Consider the following 20,902-nt stretch of genomic DNA (forward strand, 5'->3'; position numbering starts at 1 on the left):
CTCCCTCACTCCCACACTATGCAACACCAGGCCTGTTCTGTGCACTGCTCTGAGGTGCGTAGGCAGCTCCCTTCATGGATTCTGCACATTTTGCCGGGCCCGTCTGACGGTTAGTGTTCAAAACTATCCGAAACCCTTCATCCCACATCCTCCGACACAGACCCCCAGAGCCTGGAGGGCCCCGTTACACGCATGGCCCAATGAGTTCAGGCTTGCCTAGTGCATCCACCTGAGGAGGGTGCGGGCAATAGGAAAATCCGCTCTGCTAAACTCCAGCTGTTTACAGCAGACAGGTCTCAGCCCCTCCCCCCAGCTCCAGGACAAAACCCGTGGACAGATGAGATAAACTCATTTTGGAAATGGAGCGTTTCGCAGTTCAGCCCCAACAAGGCGGGCTCCAGTTTTCCATAACTCCAGTCCTTAATTGGATCCTTGGGGCTGATGGCTTTCCCAGTCTTGCCTTCCTCTCCTCGGCCCGTCGCGTCCGCATCGCTTCCCTGTCTGCGTGGCTGAGGCTCCACGCGGGGTTGAGGTTGGAGCTGGGGGGTGTGTGGGGGTCCCTGGGACGGAGGGTGGGGCAGAGGAAATGCTGCAGCCACAGGGGAAGCCAGCGTGTGGAGGAGTTTGAGGGCTGTGCGTGCCCACTGTGCTGCTGGTTTGTCTCGCTCCACTGCTGTTTAGGGGCCGTCATGCTGATGGACTGCATGAAACGCCTGTCCTGTCAGCACTAGATGAGGGGTATGGCTGAGTTAGAGCAAAACAGAGATGCACACACACACACACACACACACACACACACACACACACACACACACACACACACACGATGAATGCATATATAGTCCTGGGAAGAGTGAATGGTTCTTTCCATCATGTCAGTGGTCCTCAATCCAAACTCAGGACTGCCATCAACCAAAGTACTGCCCCTCGTCTCTCACACGTGCACGCTGGCACACAAGCACACACACGGGAACACAGAGGTGCACGTGCACACTGGCCCATACACACGCAGGCTCACAGACTAGCAGCCATGTGCACAATGGCACACGCAATCTCTCAAACACACACACACACACACACCCACACACACACTGGACGCTGAACTAGACTGGTAAAGTGGGAGCTCCACACCCCTGCCAAAAGCAGCTCTCCCGTTACCTGCGGCTTGGGGAACATGGCAGGGAAAGAAAGGGAACATGTACAGGCTGCCTATGAGAGGCTGAGGTCAGGAGGTCAGTCAGGTTGAGGTCATGAGGTCAGAGGGTACATGGGTAAGAGAGGGGACAGTGCTGAAAGGGTTACTGGATGATGGCGTGACACTGAGCCTGGCAGGGTGGAGCCCACAGGTTTATTTAAAAACTGCAGCATGCACTGCATCTCCTGTGAAATCCAATGAGTCTGAATGTCTAAATGGTGTCCAGTGGCACGACCCAGGCATGACCTTCCAGAGGCCCCTCGCCTACACAAACACGCTGGTGTCTGGAAGAGAGGACTGATCGGGTGCAGCGGCACAAAAGAGGAAAAATGGAGAGAGAGAGAGAGAGAGAGAGAGAGAGAGAGAGAGAAGGGGGGAGGGCAGCAAAAAGACAAGATGATAGTACACATGCATGGTTGTCCTATAAACGGCTCCAAGGGTCTCTCAACAGCACCTGCACATGCCATGTGACTGGCGTGTGCGCAGTGACCAGTGTCATGAAGAAAAGGAAAAAATAAATAAATTCAAAAATCTCTGTGACTCTTGTTTTCCACGATGGAAAGCAGAACATTGCAGAGGCCCGAGGCTGGGCCCTCGACCATCTCAACCAGTCCGGTACCGCCACCACATCAAGAGCATGCCGGTCTGCCACCGCAACAGCACCGAACAGACCCGGTTACTTTAAGTGCAATATGTCTAACTTTTACAAAGGGCTATTTAAACTGAGAACACTGCCAGCATACAGGAAAACCATAAAGTACAGCCGTTTATGACTGGAATATGAGAAATGAGTGCAAAATTGCCAGCTTGGCTTTCACTCGGGCCGCTCTGTACTGAAGCTACATAGAACAGATTTCTCTCATTTCACCAATGTGCACATTTACGCTCAGGGCACAGCTTAGTGTCTTGAGTGAGCCTAAGGAGAGTGGGCTCCAAAACAGCTGTTTACAGTCAGAGAGCAAAAAACATTTACGTTCCAGTGATGGAAATGTTTGGACTTAGACAGAAGCAGCAGGAGGAGAATAAAACAAAGTCTCTGTGATGGGAGCTGCCAGGAGAGACAGACAGACAGAGAGAGACAGACAGACAGACAGAGAGACAGAGCGCTCGCTCGCCCGCGCTGATCTACCACAGCAGAGAGACAGAGATAGACCCATATACAAATATCACCCCAATAATTAGAGGCATTTGTGTTTGCAGTAAATGTCAGAATAAATGACCTTCCTTATGAAGCACTGTTTTAAGAAAATCTCAAATTGTTTTGGTACCAAAATATCACATCAGACTATATATATTCTTTACATTCTCTAACTGGCATAAAAATACCAAATCAAGGAACGTGTCACTTGAATTATTATTATTTTTTTTATTTGGCATGGCGGCTTCCTATTTAAACTTCTTCAAAATGGAATATGTGGGCAAACATTTGACATTATAAAGTCAATATATTCAAAAGAGCAAATGTGTGGTCATCAGAAAATACAGAACAGATTTCTTCTAGAGTCATGGAGTGATGCAGGGATGTAGCTTAAGTCCTACACTATTTAACATCTGCACGCATGACCTAGCAGCAGGACTGGACCAATCCCACATGCCAGGCCAAACTTTACATGACTCTGGAATCACGTGCTTGCTCTGTGCTGACGACCTCGTGCTAAAGTCACTCACTGAACAAGGTTTCCAGCAAAGCCTGTCACTCCTACAGCAGTACTGCCAGTGTCTCAGCAAGACAAGAATCACGACTTTCCAGAAGAGATCCAGATCTCAGGAAAAGAGATATCAGTTTACCTACAGAGGACAAATGTTAAAACTCAACACAAGCTATACTTACCTGGGTACTGAAATGAACTCTTTGGGGAGTTTCGGCTGGGTCTTTACCCCCACAAATGCACATACAACACAGAGCAGAACTGGGCCTTCATATCCTACACATGCACCATAACAGATCAGAACTGGGCCTTCATGTCCTACACACCCCCAGCTGCAGCAGAGAATCTGTTTCTGCCAAATATGCAGTCTCGCCTCCAGAAAGCAGTTTTGTACAACCATAACTGATAGTTTTACATTTCATAAATATGTTTTACATAATCTCTGGTAATATTCAGTTCTACTTTTGCTTGTTAAAAGTATAAACAGCTGCAAACTTTCTGGTCCCAGTGATTCCACTGCTCGGCTTAGGCTAATCAGGCTATTTCCATGGAATCAGGTGGCACATTTTCAAGAGTCACTGAGAATATATCTGAGACTGAACTACTGCTTCTTATTGCATTAAACACATAGTAGGTTGAAAAACAAAAAACAAACATGATATTGTTCATATACACTTTTTACAAAGTAGTGACAATTTTTACTAGTGCAATTGCTCATTTGCTGTTTTTTGTTTAATTAATGTATTTTTAAAAATATATTTATTTAACTGGGATTAAAGTTTGTACAGTGTATGCCTTATTCAGGTTCTATAGCCTGTATCTAGGCTCTCACATGTACCCATAAAATTAAAGGTTCCACTGCTGATCGTCATAAAAAAAAGAGCAATAGAATACTGGCAATCACGCAGTCAGTCAATAAAATACATGATATAGTTTTTCTGGCCAATCACCTCGGTTCAAAGTCCCACCCCCTCTGCCTATTGGACCAGCACCTCACTGGCAAAGATAAAGACTCTTGCACCTCCTCCAGGAACATAATAAAAGACTTTAGCAGGATTTTAACCCTCCAGTATGATGATAAATGGAAAAATGACATAAAACAGCAAGGCAAACTAAAATGCTACTGATCCTTAAAATATACCATCAGTCTGGCGCATTATCTAAATATGAAACATGCACATGAAAGGACCACAGCCTGGAAGTGGAAAGAGGCGGATCTATAACATACCGCATCTACAGCATAAAAAACAAGAGGACAGACTGTGTAGGCAGTGTGATTGAATGGAAATGGAAGATACAGCTGCATTGTTTTGCCTAAAATATAAATTAATAAGAGAAAAAAATCTGAACATTAACAATTTGTTCAGTTCACTTTGTGACTGAAACCTCCTGTTATTCTTGGAGAGGAACCCATTTTTATGGCTTTCTGTTTATTCTTTTATTAATGTAATTTAACATTTTTTTCCCCCTTCTTTTTGACACGCCACTTTACTTTTTTTTTTTATGCGGTTTTGGCAAAATTATGTGTAATCTCAGACACGCCAATAAAGAGAGCTGATCTACCACTGCAGGGTGCGCAGGCTGATTTACCACAGTAGATAGATAGATAGATAGAGAGAGAGAGAGAGAGATAGATAGAGAGAGAGATAGAGAGAGAGAACACACACTGATCTACCACAGTAGTAGACAGAGGAGAAAAAGACTCAAAGACTCTGGACCATGTGAAACATTTAAAATGCCCATATGCCCACAGTGGTTGACGAACCCGTCTTCTACATCCACGGCCGTGGCTGAGGTCCAGTTAACACCATTCGGTATTGAGCTCTGGTACATCGCAACACAGAGGGGCCCTCAGCCAATGGGCTCGTGATAGCGTGCTGGCCCGGGGACCGATATGCTGCAGTTACAGGATCCAATAGGTTGACTGGGATGGAAAAAAAAGAAAGAAGGTAAAAAGAGATGGAATAAAAAAGCAGGAGAAAGAGGAGGATGAGAAAAGAGTGAGTTCTGCCACGGCACCATCCACAGGAGAAGCAAGAACAAGAGAAAACCTAAGACCTTCACTCATAAAGCAAAACGTGCAACTGACTTCATCCTGTATGGGAAAAACGAAAGCTTAGGAGAAATTGCATGTGTTGACGAGCAGTGTGGGTCATAACACCAGGGAGGTGTGTGTGTGGACCTGAATTCTGCTAAGGACAGGGGAACATTTGGAGCCATTCTAAAAGCTTCCTCCCAATCATGTGTTCTCAATTTCACTAAACAGGGATAAATCAAAACACACAAGTACTGAAGAGTGTCTACATGCAAAACACCTCTCCTCTCCTCACACATGCACACGCACGCGCACGCACGCACGCGCACGCACGCACACCCCAACACCAACTGCATGGTACAGGTACAGTTCAGTCATAACAACTGTCTCAAAGAATGCCGCTTCTATACAAAACGGCGGACAATAACTACTGAACTCCCGACATTTTCTCCCAGCCTGCATGTGCGACAGAGCAACTCAAAACTGCAGTCCCCTTGACGGCCACCGCGCTGCGTCACGTGGGACCGCGTGTGGGTTCATAGCAGTGTTCCAACGGACACAGCCGGTGCACGAAAGTGACAGCTTAAAGTGAAACCAGCCTCTCAGACACTCGGGGAGAGAAAGATAATAAAGGAAAGGGGGGGGCTGTGGGGGAGTGCAGCGGAAGGGGAGACGGAAAGAAAACGGCCTGTGGAGCCGAAGCGAGTGGAATGGAGTTGACCCGGACAAAGGACTGAGAAAAAGACCCCACAAGCACCACTACTTGTAACTTTTGTTCCACTGCGTTTACCATAGTAAAGAAAGCACAGAGAAGTGGCACTGAAGGCGTGGAGCTGTGTTCCTCAGGTGCCGGAGGAGCGCACGGCGCATGCTAAGCCTGAAGACAAGCGGCAGAGCAGAGAGATGCCTCGAGTGGGAGAGACGGAGGAGAACGTCAGGAGCAGAGATGAGGGAGCACACCAGCGCGTCCGCCTCCAAACGTCTCTCTGAACTGGAGCACTGCGAAGAGCAAGTCCCCAATCATCACCCTCTTAAATACGGGCTGATGTCACCTCACTGCAAGCCAACAGACATATGGCCTTACTATCATACACACGCACGCACGCACACATGCACGCACACGCATGCGCGCACATCTCTGTGGAAGTTTCCAGAGGAGAGAGTCATGGCTGAATGTCCAGCCCTGGGCACTCTGGATTTGGGCTGGATCTGCCAGAGTTCTGCTCTGCTTCTGGTAACGGCTGACTCCATTAGCTGCTCCTCTCCCTGCAAATTTCACTCTGCTCGGAGTGACTGATATTCGGCATGAGTCGGGAAAATTTTATACACATGTTCTCGTTCTCTCTGTCTCACACACACACACCCCCACACACACACACACACACACACACCCACCCACCCACCTCTATGCTGTTTGTGCATGTTCAACAGAATGGAGCTGTGATTAGTGTATTAGTTGTGCTTTGAATTGGATGATTGGATGCCAAAGGGCCTGTGAATGGAATGGCGCTCTCAAACACAGCTCATGCTGTTCCCGGAAAAACCACCAATGTGAGTGCAAATGCCTCCATGACATGCATGCCCTCCTGCTCTTTGATTGGATGTAAGGATGCAAATAAAGGACAAGGTGGAGCTGTGGAGGGTAGGCCGGAAGGGAAGAGTGAAGGGGAGCTGGGGTTTCATAGGGACTAGAGCATTTAAGACCATGAGTGTGGTTCAGGGTGACAGCTAGCTCGCTCTCTCTCTCTCTCTAGATAGATGGTCCATTTTATCTCTCTGTATGTGTGTGTGTTTGTGTGTGTGTGTGTGTGTGTATATAGTACTGAAGAAACAATTACAAATGTGTGGTTGAGAAAGAAAACACATGTATAAAGTTGTTCTGTTTACGTGTGTGTGTGTGTGTGTGTGTGTGTGTGGGTGTGTGCGCGCGAGTCAGTCACGGTGAGCGGTAAGTGCACCCATGTGTTTGGCAGCTCAAAATACACAAAGAAACAGAGTTCAGACACACGTACACACACACAGCAACAAAAAAGGTCAAATAGCCTAAGATCTGCAGACACGTATGAAAGCATGAGTATGCATGAGAGCAATCAGAGCAAGCACCCCTCCACACTCCCCCACTCCCACACTGGGAAATGCATTTCAGAAATTCTTTTTGCTGAAATACAAAATCAAATCACACAGAAGTGTGAACAGTGAAGAATACAAAGAGACGTTCACTCAGCTGCCCTTCTGTACATGTGACTGGAGTCTAAAATTCCTGAATGTCAGGATCAGGTTATTAATCAGAATGCGCTGCTTCTCAGTGGGCATGCGCATGTGTGCTTGTGTGTGCGCGCATGTGTGTGTGTGTTTATGTGCATGCAATTGTGTGCACTTCCATGTGCGCTCGTTTGTGCAAACATAAGCGTGTGCACACAAATGTGTGTACGTGCGCATGCAGCTCTGGCCACTTACATGGCCGTTTTCTGGGGATCTTCTGTGGGTTGGTTATCGGTTTCCAAAGTGCAAACCTCCTGAAACATAGAAAGAAAGAGGGTAAGAAAGACAGAGAGAGATAGTAAGAGAGTCAGAGAGACAGACAGATAGAAGGGTAGAATAAACCCATCAGGTTTCATAACTGCCTTGGGGTTACTAAACACCTTTAACTACATTTCAGAGTAACCTGCTTAAAAATCCATCAAAATGTAGCGGAGAAAGAGAGTGTTAGAGAGGAACAGACAGAGCAAGAGAGCAAGTGAGAGAGAAACAGCCCTTTCTTGCTACTGTATCTGAAGATCTTTCCATTTTTTTCTCCTTATGTGGATAAAGTTGCCAAAAATGCCCTGAAGCAATCCACACAAACACACACGCACACGTCAAGAGTCCACTTTGTGCAAAGCGTCACTGGTGTGTGATTTTCCATGCATGGAGCTTCCAAAGTGGATGCGGACCAGAGCCATCATTTAATGTCATTACTCATCCTAGGCCAGACAGCACGGAAATCCAAAGTATTTTGGCCGAGTGACCAGACCTTTACACACAAAAGAATGAGAGAGAGAGAGAGAGAGAGAGAGAAATATAAAACAAAAGAGGGGAAAAAAGGAAAGAGCAGTAAAATAATTCCTTTCATAGTCGCGGGTGAAACGGTGAGGTTGTGGAGCCCGCATCCTAACGGAGGAGAGAGCAGGTGTGTGTGTGTGTGTGCGCGTGAGCGCAGCGGTCAGTGCGGATGCCACTGGCTCACCTCTCCTGGAAGTGTTTGGAGGGGATGAGTCCCGCACGGCCACTGGTGTGGCCGTCATGTTTGGCCTGCCACCACGTGACATCATCCTGGCACATGACCTGCAGGATGTCTCCCTTCCTGAAAGCCAGGCCTGCCTCCTTACAGGGAATAGCCTTGTCCTCCTCTGGGTTATAGTCGAACAGAGCCCTCACGTACATCTGCAGAATAATTGTATCATTATACATTAATCCTCTCAATCTCTGTAACCCAACCTTTGGCAATACAAATGCACCATTACTTCTCATGCAAACAGAGCACCTTGAATTGAGCTGCACTGAAGACAGACAGACAGAGAGACAGACAGACAGAAAGCAGCAGGAGTGAGCCCAAAAGCATATAAGCCAGTGGCTTGCGCTGATATAAGGAAGTGTGTGTGTGTACCTGCCATGTAGAGGCATTATGACAGCAGAGTATGGTCTGTCTGGGTCTGATCTATAGCTACATACACACCATACACACATGAAGACATTGCAAACACACTCCTTGTCTCACGCTCTCCATTTAATTACATGCTAACCATGATGTACAAACCAACCACAATATACATAAAAAAGAGGTAAACTTTTGTCAAAGGAGGAGATGCACACACACTTTGGATCATACTCACACAGGGGTCTGTGTACATCAACAGCATTTGACATAAAAAGTCATGGGAAAAACTCAACTCCTAAAGAGCATCACTCTTTATACACTAAGCTCCACTCCATCCATCCTTCATACAGCTGAGACACTCTGCTGTGTCACCACGGCGCAGAGCTGGAGCGCCGATCGCCATGACGTGCGACAGGTCTAGCCGGTCGAGGCTGGGGCATGGTTACCTTGGGCTCTTTGGCTGGGCTTTCCTGCTGCATGCCTGGCACCACTTTAAACGTGATGGCACCCTGGGACTGAGCCTGTCAACCAGTCCCCCCCCCCACCCACACCCACACACACACGCACACACACACACACACACACAAAGACATGGGCATTAATTCACCACATACCTGCCCATAATCAAAACGCTACCAAATTCACACTCCAACCAACATGGTGCACCATTATATACAGAATTATAGAATGCATAGGGTTGAGTTCTCACAGACATACTGTCTATACACACACACACCCACACACACCAGAATGTGAATGATGTCCTCAGGTTGCTTGTCATCCACAGGGATGCCATTGACCTCTTTCAGCTCATCTCCCACGTGTATGAGCCCTGCAGGAATGCACAGGAGAGGAGCGCAAATGCATGTTTAGTTAGAGCAACTACACAACCACTCTAAAGGCTTAGACACACAAATTTTCATTAAGGATTAATTCTGAAAATCATACATGATTGCGAGACCTTTGACCTGATCAGTGCCACATCCAAGTCACAGTACTAACACTGACAGTCTTCTCTTCTCTTAAAAGCTGATTTTGTTCAAGAAATTACAACTCATTTTGTTATTCACTGTTTATGTGTAAGATGACAAACTACTATACTACAGGAATATGCTACACATACTGAAAACAGGCATTACCACTGAACTTACAAATCAATTACACTTCAAAAATATTTGGTCCCATGCTAAAAATACCTGCATGTATTTTTGCACACTGAATCCAAATATGTTTTCAGAATTTATCTATGGGTCACAGTGTTTTTTGTTCCAGTACACATCATTATGTATAGTATGGGAAAGTCCCTCTATGTCGGCAGACTCCCGCTGCACACTGGAGAGGAATGTTTGAGACCAAATATAGGCAATAATCCCAACCCTGTACATATGTTACACATAACAACAGCCTTATTTTAATTTTTAGCTTTTATTTTATCAAGTAATACATTTTAATTGTAAAATGTAATTGATCTCCCACTTGAAGAAATATGCCTGAGAGAAAAATTTAACAAAAATTGAATTCACCATAAAAGGCACTATATAGTCCACCTACTTTTGTTTGTGGGACAGGAAAAATTGTTGACAATACTCTGACAACAATATTCCATTTAATCTGAGATTAACAATAACAATAAAGTCTTGACTGACAGTGAAGCAGCTATATCCCTGCCCCTACACTGGCACCCAGGCTGACGGAGGGAGACCATTCTCACCGCTTCTGTCTGCTGCACCGCCTCTCAGGATGCGGGCTATAGTGACGGCTCCTGTGTGTTCATCCCTTTTGATTGTGGCCCCCTGTTCTCACACACACACACACACACACACACACACACACACACACAGACACACACAGACACACACAGACACACACAGACACACACAGACACACACAGACACACACAGACACACACAGACACACACACACACACAGACACAGACTTCAGTGAGCAAGACAAATGAAATGAAAAACAAAACCATTGCTTTGCCCAAACCCTATACAAACTCAACCTAAACCTTACCCCAACCCTACACCATTAGCGCGCACACATGCACAGACACACAAGTCATCTGGAGAGGTTGGTATTTGTTATCTTTTTTTCCCCCCTTCATTCCTCTGTTCAGTGCATCAGTATTCTCTGAAGCTGTTTTTGTTTCTAGAGGATGAAGATGAAGAGCTAATGTCATATAAAGGGTGGGAGTGTGAGTATATGTATGTGTGTAATTATGTGTGGGTGAGTTGAAGAAGGATGGAATTATATTTCAGATTTCTGACCAGGACAATCTAGATGAAATGGTGAATTTCATAAACATCCCTCAATTGACCCACCCTTCTGGTGCTCTGAAAACACACACACACAGTTTTCTGTGCCTCTTCAATACCCATTAGCCAGCTGACATCACTATTATGGTGAACTGCTAACCTCTAATGATTTTGTAATGTCATTATTTTGAAGATAAGTGTATTTCTTCAAGGTCTTTTGCTGAGGAGTTAAACGCTGCCTCTCTAAACGAAAGCGCAGCCCCTTGACGCAGTGCACAAGCGAAGTCTTTGCATATTTCCTCCTAATCACACAGAGGATGCAGTTAAGTGGCCCGAGGTCTGCAGCAGGGGGCAGATGATTGGTAGGCAGCCTGAAGAGGTGACAGCTTCAGTGAGGTCAACAGTACGCAGCCAGGAGGAAAAGCAGCCGTATGGGCGGAGATTTGGGGGTGGGAGCACCAGGGAGAGAGGCAGATATTGCCGCTTTGTTAATGTACTGTGCGTGACTACGGTGACCTTTTTTTTTTTTAGAGTGCTCAAAAAAAAGAAATCTTTTCATAGACAGAAAGAAAGCCTATTCATGTAAACAATATGTAAACAAATGCATTCTAGTTCATCTGTAATGCTAGCTCAACATTTGCAGTACCTTTCTAGCCCAGTAGTGGTCGGTACTGTTTGGCAAGAGAGCCCTCCCTTTACCCGAGCCTTCAGTGGTCTTGCATAGGCCTTCAGCTCCAGTGAGCCAGAACCTCTAATAGCCTCCAACAGTCTGCTATACTAACATCCAAAAAGCAGTGCAAAGAGTCAAATAAACAGGGCTCTCCCAAACCCAAACGAACCCATAAGACCCGCCGGGAAAGCCAGAAAATAAACCATCAACAGTGACACCTGCTAATGGCCTCAGAACTACAGAGGGATGTAAGGAACCATGGGACAATGATTATGAGCACTGCATGGTAGCGGAGGGTCTGCCTGCCCATTCCACCACACACATGATGGATGGCCTCCAAACAAAGGCTGCAGCACACGACGCTAAACTAACCAACCAGACTCATCATGCAGGGCAGCATTTAACCACTAAATGGTCAATGTCCTTTATGTGCATGCAGGCACACACCCACACCCACACACACACACCTGCACGCACGCGCACACACCCCCACACACCCGCACCCGCACACACATCCCTTAACCATCAAAAGGTGTGCTCTCATTCTCCTGGAAATGGCGTTTGGGGAGAATGGAGAGAGGCCCTCCGATTTGGCACACAAAACTAGAGTCTTTCCGCTCTCATTATGAAGACATATTTAGCCACTGAGGCAGGCACACTATAAATGACAAGGAATGCACTTATATAAAAGAGACAAAGAGAGAGAACAAGAGGTTAACTAGTGACAAAAAGCAAAGCCAGCACGAGAGGCATGAAGAGAAAGCGCAGAGGCAGAGTGGGAGAATTAAGTGTATTCGGAGGCCAGCGAGGTCCAAATGACTCATCAGTAAGGTGATCCTCCGCGAGCAGTTACCCCGCTGATCAGGTCCACATGCAGACAGCTGCTGTCGCAAGGACGGGCCGAAGCGGAGGGCTTCAAGCGCCTGAGTGGGTGAGGGTCAGGGGAGGGGTCCCACAGCCACCAACCACATACGCGTCACACAACAAGTGGACGTTAATTAGCCATCTTAAGACAATGCGGGGGGATGGATGGAGTGTGCATTTTAAAATACATTCTGCCGTCTCAGACACTTCATATGAGTTATTTAACATGTGCGTGGGCAGATTTGGTTCTTGGTTTTGAGTGAACTGTCTCATCAACTGATCTTTCAATGTGACAATTCCACTCTACCTCTTGTCCCACTAATTTAGCTAAAAGTGGAACCTAACTGACACAAAAACCCTCAGCAATAACACCTCCAGTATTTACAGTGCTGCACACTACCTGCTATTAAATCGGCCATCAAACACAAGGCCAAGCACCATCAACACTATCTGCACGAATGTGCAAATCCATTAAAAAAAAAAAAAAAAAAAAAGCCTCAGAAAACGTAATAAGCCTCCAGTGACTGAGCCTGAGTTTGACATTAGGACTGCTTTTGACCTCCCAATGACCTCTGGCTCCCAGATGGCCCATCGCCATCATTAAACCATCGCTCATAATAAATGATACCACACACACACACACACACACACACACACACACACACACACACACGTCAGCACTCATTTGATGACTCCATTATTAACAGGTATTATGTTAAAAAAAGAAAATTGCATCTCATTACATGAATAATGGTTGAGGAATTCCTGCTGAAGTGCTGGAAATGGGTCTTAAACAGATGGGAATAAATAAGGATGACTGGAAGCAAATGGGAACGAGGAGGAAAGGGAAGTGGAGACCTGGGATAAAACGCTTCATTTCGGCTCTTATTTCATCCCTTACGTCTCCTGTAGTATAGCCTATAAGGCTAGACACTCATTATGCACTCATTGTGAAAACATAGTTAACTGAGTTTTCTCAGAGCCACAGACAGGCACACGAACGTGCGTGCGTGTGTGCCTGTGCCCCCTCTGGTAACACACACAATGGAACTGGTTATACTTTTTGCATGCAGAGGTCTATACTCTGATTCGACCAGCTTTCATGTTAACGGGTATGTGTATACAGGAATTATCAGTGACTACACCCAGCGGTCCAGTTGTCATATTGCCGCCTATGACTGTTTGTTAAGTCTGTTTTTATTGCAATTATCCCACCAAGAAAACAGCACGTTCACATGTCAGCTCCTGTTCCTGTAACGACATCAGGAAATGCCTTCCCCAGGACACCCCGAGACTTGGCTACACAAAGACCCCAGTGTGCGCGCGCGTCTGCATGCATCATTGCGTGTGTGTGCCCTTGCACATTTCCCAAATTGCCTGTAATTTTATACAGGAGAACATGCAGAAATGCCAAAACATGGGCGGTTAGGCTAGGCAGGGGAAGGACAGGCGTATTAGGACAGCAGGCAGAAGGACGTAGAGAGAGAGGACCTGAGCTCTCCTCTTGAGCAATGACACAAAAGACCAGTGAAACTAGTGACCGACATCCACATATCTGCATAGAAAAGGTCCAGAGCTACGCATTCAGAAATCTCTCCTGCCCAGTGATAATATGCACCATTATCCAGCAGGATACAGGCCTATATAGCCTATAATACAGCCTTTAAAAATAACTGATGGCAGGCTTATCAAAGCCTAGTGTCATCAACAAATGGGTTCAGCAGAAAAATTTGAACACGGTAACATATGCTCTTTCATTTCTGAACTCAGCTGGTGGTTTCCAAGACGCAACGCGAGACCTTTCACTGAAGTGCTCAAAAACAATTTTTTTTTTCTCTGAACTCGTAAGTCCCAAGTTCTGGCTGCAGTGTGTCTGTCGAAACTTGCTCTGTTACCAGAGTACAGAGCTTACTGCCAGAAAGGGCGAGGGACTGGTTGCAAAAGGAAACCGGCGTTCTAGGACGTCTTGCGTCCTTCTAGGACAAGCTTTTGTGATATGGTCTGAAGACGACATCTGCATCTTAAGCGTCTTAAGACGCTTAAGATTAGCTGAACCAGCAGACATGTTCTCTACAAGAATGAACTTTACCATGATCCCAAGGAAGGGCTCTGCTAGCAAAGCTCTCCATAATACAATATGACGTCATGGTAATGGCGACCCCCCCGGTACAAATCCATTACCATTATTTATTATATTTAACGTTATGAATTGCAGTGCCCCACCCGCACTGGAGTGAGCCAAGCGCTGTCCCTTGCCCAGTCACCCAAGCTCACTGCAGCTGCTTTCAACTTTCAGCCATTACGCAGAGCAATCATTCTACTTGACTATTTATTTTGACAACCACTTTCCAAATGGAAAAACAGGATTCCTGCCAGATGGATTCACACCGTCCCCAGATGCACACCGTCCCCAGATCTAAGCAGCAAACTGCTCCGATAAACCGCAGTGTGACGCAACTTTTTTACCAGACTGACAAGCGGAAGACACGGATGAGCATTCGGAGGCTGTCATGCAGAGACGGCCCGCTGGCAGGCTCTCCTCTGCTGGCAGAGCCCAAACAACTGCATCTGAGCTATGGCACAGTGGGTGGCAAAGAAGCCCAGTCACACACTGCATGGAGTAAGAGCCAGGCAGTCGCACACTCGCAGGACTGGCATCATGATAGAGAGCCACTAAAGGATGCTGAGAGATGGCGCAATGATGGAGGGCACAGGCGGTCATGGGTGTCAGTGCTGGTACTGCCAAGCAGTGAGGCACCCTGAGGAAAGCTGTCTACCCTGGCAGGAGAGATGTAAACAAATAACCAAAACTAGATGTTGAGAGAGAAATGGGATGGTGGAATTTCAGGAGGCACTAAACACACACACACACACACACACACGTCCTGGTAGTGTGGACAGTGACAGGAACAGGGACTCTGCTGGTCAGTGGGTCCACAACATACAGAGATCTTGTAGATGGACACTTTTGTCTTGTTGATTTTTTCACCCTTTTGAGCAAAGGTAATGCTCAGAAGGCATGCAGTCTTACCTGAAGCACTTTCTTTTTCCAAGAGAAACACTAAATGAAGGCACAAAAACTACTGCACAGACGTGTAAATAAGGGATTAAATATGTCTTGGGTGAGATCCATGTGTGCAAAATGCCCAGCCAGAACTTAATGTGTTTGCCAAATGTAAATTTAGTCTAATTGTTTGCTGGCAAACATCTCTAATGTTTATAATTATCCTATAAGTCAGTTTGAAAATCTAGGTAGGACTCCGTATTTTAACTTTTAGCAGTAAACACACACAGACAGACAGACAGACAGACAGACAGACACACACACACACACACACGCACACACACAGACTTTACTTCCATCTAGATCACATTTTTTCACTAAAATCCTTGACTGGGTCCACTTCTGCTGCTGCCCATTGTGTGTGCACTCGTCCAAACTCATTTCTGCGATTCCTGCCATAACTGCTAATAAATCAGAAGACTTAAGTTACCAAGAGAAGTGTGTACATGTTTGTGTGTGTGTGCGTGTGTCTGTGTGTGTGTGTGTGTGTATTTGGGTTCATACCCAATATCCAAGAGCCCAAAACACACTCCCTCCCTTCATTACTCCAAAATACGCCGTGATGTCATGGTCTGAAAAATGATAGCAATTAATCAGCGCTACTGAATCTGATCCACCCGACTAATCACAATTACACAAAAGTCCCAGGCCTGGTAACTCCAGTCCCTTCTGCATTGAAGACTTAGAGAAGGCAATGCGCAGAGACCAGGGGAGGAATAGAAGGAACCTGGAGCAAGTTAAACTGTACAGGCCTCTAGTTATAATGGCTGTTTTTTTGGCTGTCTGAGTCTGATTGTATGAAATTATGAGTTAAAAGTTCACATCAAATTAAATTCAGCAGAGCGGAGACTGGGCGCAGGTTGCGCTAATGTTGCTAATGCTGTTAAGAGCGTCTCTGGCCAATGGTCCATGGTGGCCGGGGTCCACTGCAGGCCCACGGTGGAGACTGTAAATAACAGACAGGCAGACTACGGCAGCGCGGCTCGCGGCTCTAATGCCGGGAACGTCAAGGGGACCGAACTTTGACCTTCTCGGTCAAATTCCTCTCCCCCCCTTCATCTTATTTATGCCGTTGTCCAGAACACCATGAGGAGAAGCGAGCATAAGGAACAAACACACCCAAGACAGAAAAACAGCTCATTTTTGTCATTATGGTTCTGCGAAAACACAAGATAACAGAAGCTATGGGCTGAAAGTGGGGAAAAAGCAACTGAAAATGGGCCTTTCCAGAACAAACTTGGAAAAGTGCCCATTATAGTAATAGAAATCCAAGCCCTGTATTTCCCATAGGTGTTCGTACACCCCTTTAGCTGAGGCCCTGGGCCTGGAGCCTGGGCGCAGTAACCAGTCATAATGACAAGAAAATGGACACAGATCCAGACGGTTCACACAATATCCAGATCAAAGAAGGGCAGGGCCGAGGAACTTCCAAAGAGCAGGCCAACAATCAGAGAGAAGAGTGAATGACAAGCATGAATGCAGGCCAGGGAGGGAAGAAACACACTAATACACACGCAGGTTACATTAGGGGAACTGACCACATGCAAGACATGAGGTCACATGCAAATACGTGTGTGTGTGTGTGTGTGTGTAGTCCAGTGTGTGCTTTCCTACATGTCTGTGTTCAAAGATGGGCATGGAATGCTTTAGTGTTTGAGAGCTGAACTGATTTCAAAATACCTAATAAGTCAGGCCTAGTAAGTATGCTTATATGTGGGATCACGTATAAGTGTGTGAGTGCGGAAACAGGGTAAGGTGTGTAATAGTGCGTCTAATATAGTGTGTGCATACTGAACTATTAGTATTGGGATACATGTGCATACATCTCCGGTTCTTTGTGTGTGTGTCACATATGCACACAAGAATCAGGACTCTCACCAGAGGCTCTTTACTCTTGACGAGTCTGATGATCTTCACTGAATCTTCATCATCATCAATGTCGTCTGGCAGAGGAGGAAGCTGAGGCTCGTAAGTCTTCTGAGCCACAGTGTCATGGACTGACAGCAAACTCTGGAAATGGAGAAAAAGAATCAAACGTACACACACACACACACACACACACACACACACACACACACACACACACAGACACTCACAGTAGTGACAAAGTCATTATCTGATTTGGTATTCCTAATCAAAAGTGTCTTGCTACTGCAGGCATCTGTCTGAGTGCTACATGATGAATCCCCCTGCTCAGAAGCCTGCTTCACATTAGTCCCTCCTACTGACAAATAAAGCTCTTTTTAAATGGATTACTCTCACTATTTCATTACAATCTGCTCTGGCATGCTTCTCTGTTCAAAAATACAAGAGTTTAAATTTTCCTTTTGGAACAGAACACCGAGACAGCTATCCATGAGAGGTTTTGTAGTAATAGATCTCAAGGGTATGCCATGTGAATGGTGTGTGCGTGCGCACATATGCGTGCTTTCAAAAGATCCTTCTGTATACAGACAACAGATAATGTAGTTCATAGTCATCTTCAATGTTTCACAAAACCAATCCCAGAGAAATAAGACAAGGTACAAAAAGTGAAGGGATGATGACTTCTAGAGATTTATTAGTCAGACTCTTCAACAAGTCTGAATAACAATGGCCAGAAAGCTGAAACAGCATTCTCTTTCTCTCTCCTCCCCTGAGGTTTTGCCTCTCACTTCTACAATAACAACATCTCCCGGTCATGTGCCACAGATTAAATAAAAGAAAAACAAAAAACAAAAAACAAAACACGATGATGATGTGGGGGCAGGGGGGAGAGAGAGAGAGAGAGAGAGAGAGAGAGAGAGAGAGAGGGAGAGAGGGAGCGAGAGTCTATTTCATGACATGGGCTCAAGCTCTAGAACACCACTCAAGATGTGGCTAAAGACAAGCAGATGGGAAAGGAGTGGAAGACTCGGGCTCGAACAGAGTGAAAAAGGTGACGTGTTCAGAAAACCCAACACACTGTAGGTGAGTTTAAGAGCTCAAATGCACCGAGAACCTGCCACTGCTGAGCAAACATTAAAGAAAACAAAATCAATTTAGGCTTTAGGTATACCAAATTTAATCAGGTATTTCTATGTATAGGAATCATTTAAAATCTCCAGCTCTACCAATTCTGAACCAAAGCACAAGGGTCTAGCTGTTTTTCCATTAGACTTTTCTCCTTCACCTTAATGGCCTTTTCTTTACATTTTATATTCTATCTTTTTATATTTTTGTTCAACTATTTTAGGTGGCACAGAAAATATGAATAATAAATGGAAAACCAGCTTCATGAACATCATAAATGTTATAAAAGAAATTATAAAATAAACAGAAATTTGGTCCGGGTTTCCGATGGCAGGCCTCTCCTGACGCACATGCTCGAGTACGTGCCTTTGCAGTAGTGCTTTTCTGCGAGTATATCTGCTCCTGCTACAGACTACCTGCTCTGAACTCTACTTCTACAGATCTCTCCTGGATGAGTAGATACTAGCTTACTTTTGACTGGTCCACAGAATTAAAAAAAACGACTGAACCGCTGCTGCACTGCGTTTGAATTCGTGGAGCAAGTATTAACATAAAAAAAAACTTCACTGTTTTTAATTTTTAAAAGCAAAAGCTGGGTGACTGTTCAACACCAACTCAGTCTTCAGTGCATCAGATGTCATCTGCACTGTTAATACTCGGACTGTCTACAACAACCGACAACCTTACAGAATCATCAATCAAATCTTCCCATATTGGACAGTTCCCCAGGTCAAAATAATTTGCACATGATTAATCAGTCTCAGTGAACATGAATGACAATGACACAAATGTGTCTGAAATTGACGATTAAAGTTCTAAAAACATAGATAGTGCTGAAATTTCATGTCATATTTTTAGGAATCTTGGAAACGATTCTGTCCAATTGTGGCAAATGGCATCAGTTGCTAAAATCACACACATACAGAAACACACGAGCTTCCACGCACATTAACCTGTGCGCACGCACGCACGCACACACACACACACACACACACACACACACACACACACACACACACACACACACACACACACACGATTCCTCCCCAGCACTATAACAGAGCTGCTCATGCAGCAAGTGCAAACACTCAGCAGTAACAGGACCACAGCACATTATACGGAGAAGTGAAGAAATGATCACGGAGCAAATATTCTGGAAGCATCCGGGCACTGAGCCTGTGCAGCCATGCTGCTTTATCTGCCCCACTTCCCTTCCATCTCTGTGGTGTGAAGGAAGAGGTGCCGCACTGGAGCTGGTGGGTAGCTGCAGCAGGCCATGTGTGCAGAAGGACAGGAGAGGGAGGAAGAAAGGTAGAGAAAGGCAGGGAGGGCGCATACACATGCACCGCACCGCCAAGAGATTTCCGGGAACGTTTTCCTATAAAAAATGTCCTATATGTGAGCCCGAGATGAATCTAATCTATACTCTGAAATTTCAGATAAGCAAAAGTGTATTATGATACTACTCTCACGCCAGTGAACAGAAGTGATGCAAAAAATGTTCCTTTGAAGCCTATATTAATTGACAGGATCTTGTGGTGTGAGAAATGGAGTGAGAGCACTCTACAAACCTCAGTCACTTGGTCATGCAGGTCACTGTTTTTGACAGAGAGGTGTGGGTTTTGTTTTTTTTGTTTTTTTTGACAGCAGTTGCTACTGCACTGAAATAAACACCTAAACTTAAAATGTCCATTTGTCTTAACAAAAAAGGCAGAATCTATCACCACCCACATCAAAACCCCCCAGCTTAAAGCCTCCCTCTCAAACAAGGCCATCCATCACTTGACCTCAGCACTTTAGCAAAGCAAAACACGACCATGTTCGGTCTACCTGCTCTGTCCAACCCCAGCTCAACTCTTATCAGTCAATCAATACAGTCCGCTCTCATTATCAACAGCATGGCTTATAAAATGCTTCTCTGTGAGGGCTCGTGTGGTTTTTTTTGTTGTTTTTTTCCTGTGTGTGCACGCGCGTGAGTGCGTGTGAGCATTAATGTGAGTATGCGTGTGCGAGCGTTCATTATCCTTGGTGGGCCTCTTGCAATAACAGATCATCAAGCCTTCTGAAATATAGTCCAAGGATACAGCTCTCATTAGTCAAAGGTTTGGGTGTAGGCAGGTTGTTTAAAAATGAGGGTTCCAACGACAAAGTCCCAAAGCACAGCACCACGTCCTTTAGAGAGGAACGCAGTTCTAAGCACACAAGCTAGAAAAGCATCTGCCTGCCTTGCGCCCCAGGGCATTCTAACATTTTGCACTTTCAGAACCAGGAAGCCATAATGGGTGCTTTCATCACTCTCAATATTGATCTTTACGAGGCTTTGAGTGAAATGTGTTTTTGCATGTGTGAATTATAAAAAGTCTCTTCAAGGGGAAGTGGGGGGTGGGGTTGTTTAAAAGGACTCTGATTTATGCCTGGTCTCAGGGAACAGATGATTTCCGACTTAATTGAAAGTGATACAGTTTAGTATCGCACAGAGATGGTATTCACGCTCACAGCTGCTTGTGTTTTACATACCCGACAAAACGGATCAGGAAG

At 45.5% G+C, this 20,902-nt stretch overlaps 1 protein-coding gene across 5 annotated transcripts in view; it reads right to left on the reverse strand.

Moving 5' to 3' along the window:
• mpp7a (membrane protein, palmitoylated 7a (MAGUK p55 subfamily member 7)) overlaps window positions 1-20,902 on the reverse strand; it is a 90,908-nt gene that overhangs the window by 33,846 nt on the left and 36,160 nt on the right. For all 5 annotated transcript variants that reach the window (XM_027021541.2, XM_027021542.2, XM_027021539.2 and 2 more), the window contains 6 exons: window positions 17,252-17,383; window positions 10,228-10,309; window positions 9,263-9,348; window positions 8,963-9,037; window positions 8,106-8,302; window positions 7,337-7,395 (listed from right to left, as the gene is read on the reverse strand). In XM_027021541.2, coding sequence (XP_026877342.2) covers window positions 7,337-7,395; window positions 8,106-8,302; window positions 8,963-9,037; window positions 9,263-9,348; window positions 10,228-10,309; window positions 17,252-17,383 — 631 coding nt within the window. The remainder of the gene's footprint in view (window positions 1-7,336; window positions 7,396-8,105; window positions 8,303-8,962; window positions 9,038-9,262; window positions 9,349-10,227; window positions 10,310-17,251; window positions 17,384-20,902) is intronic.

This window comes from Electrophorus electricus, chromosome 14 (genome assembly GCF_013358815.1).
Source record: "Electrophorus electricus isolate fEleEle1 chromosome 14, fEleEle1.pri, whole genome shotgun sequence".
Lineage (NCBI taxonomy): Eukaryota > Metazoa > Chordata > Actinopteri > Gymnotiformes > Gymnotidae > Electrophorus > Electrophorus electricus.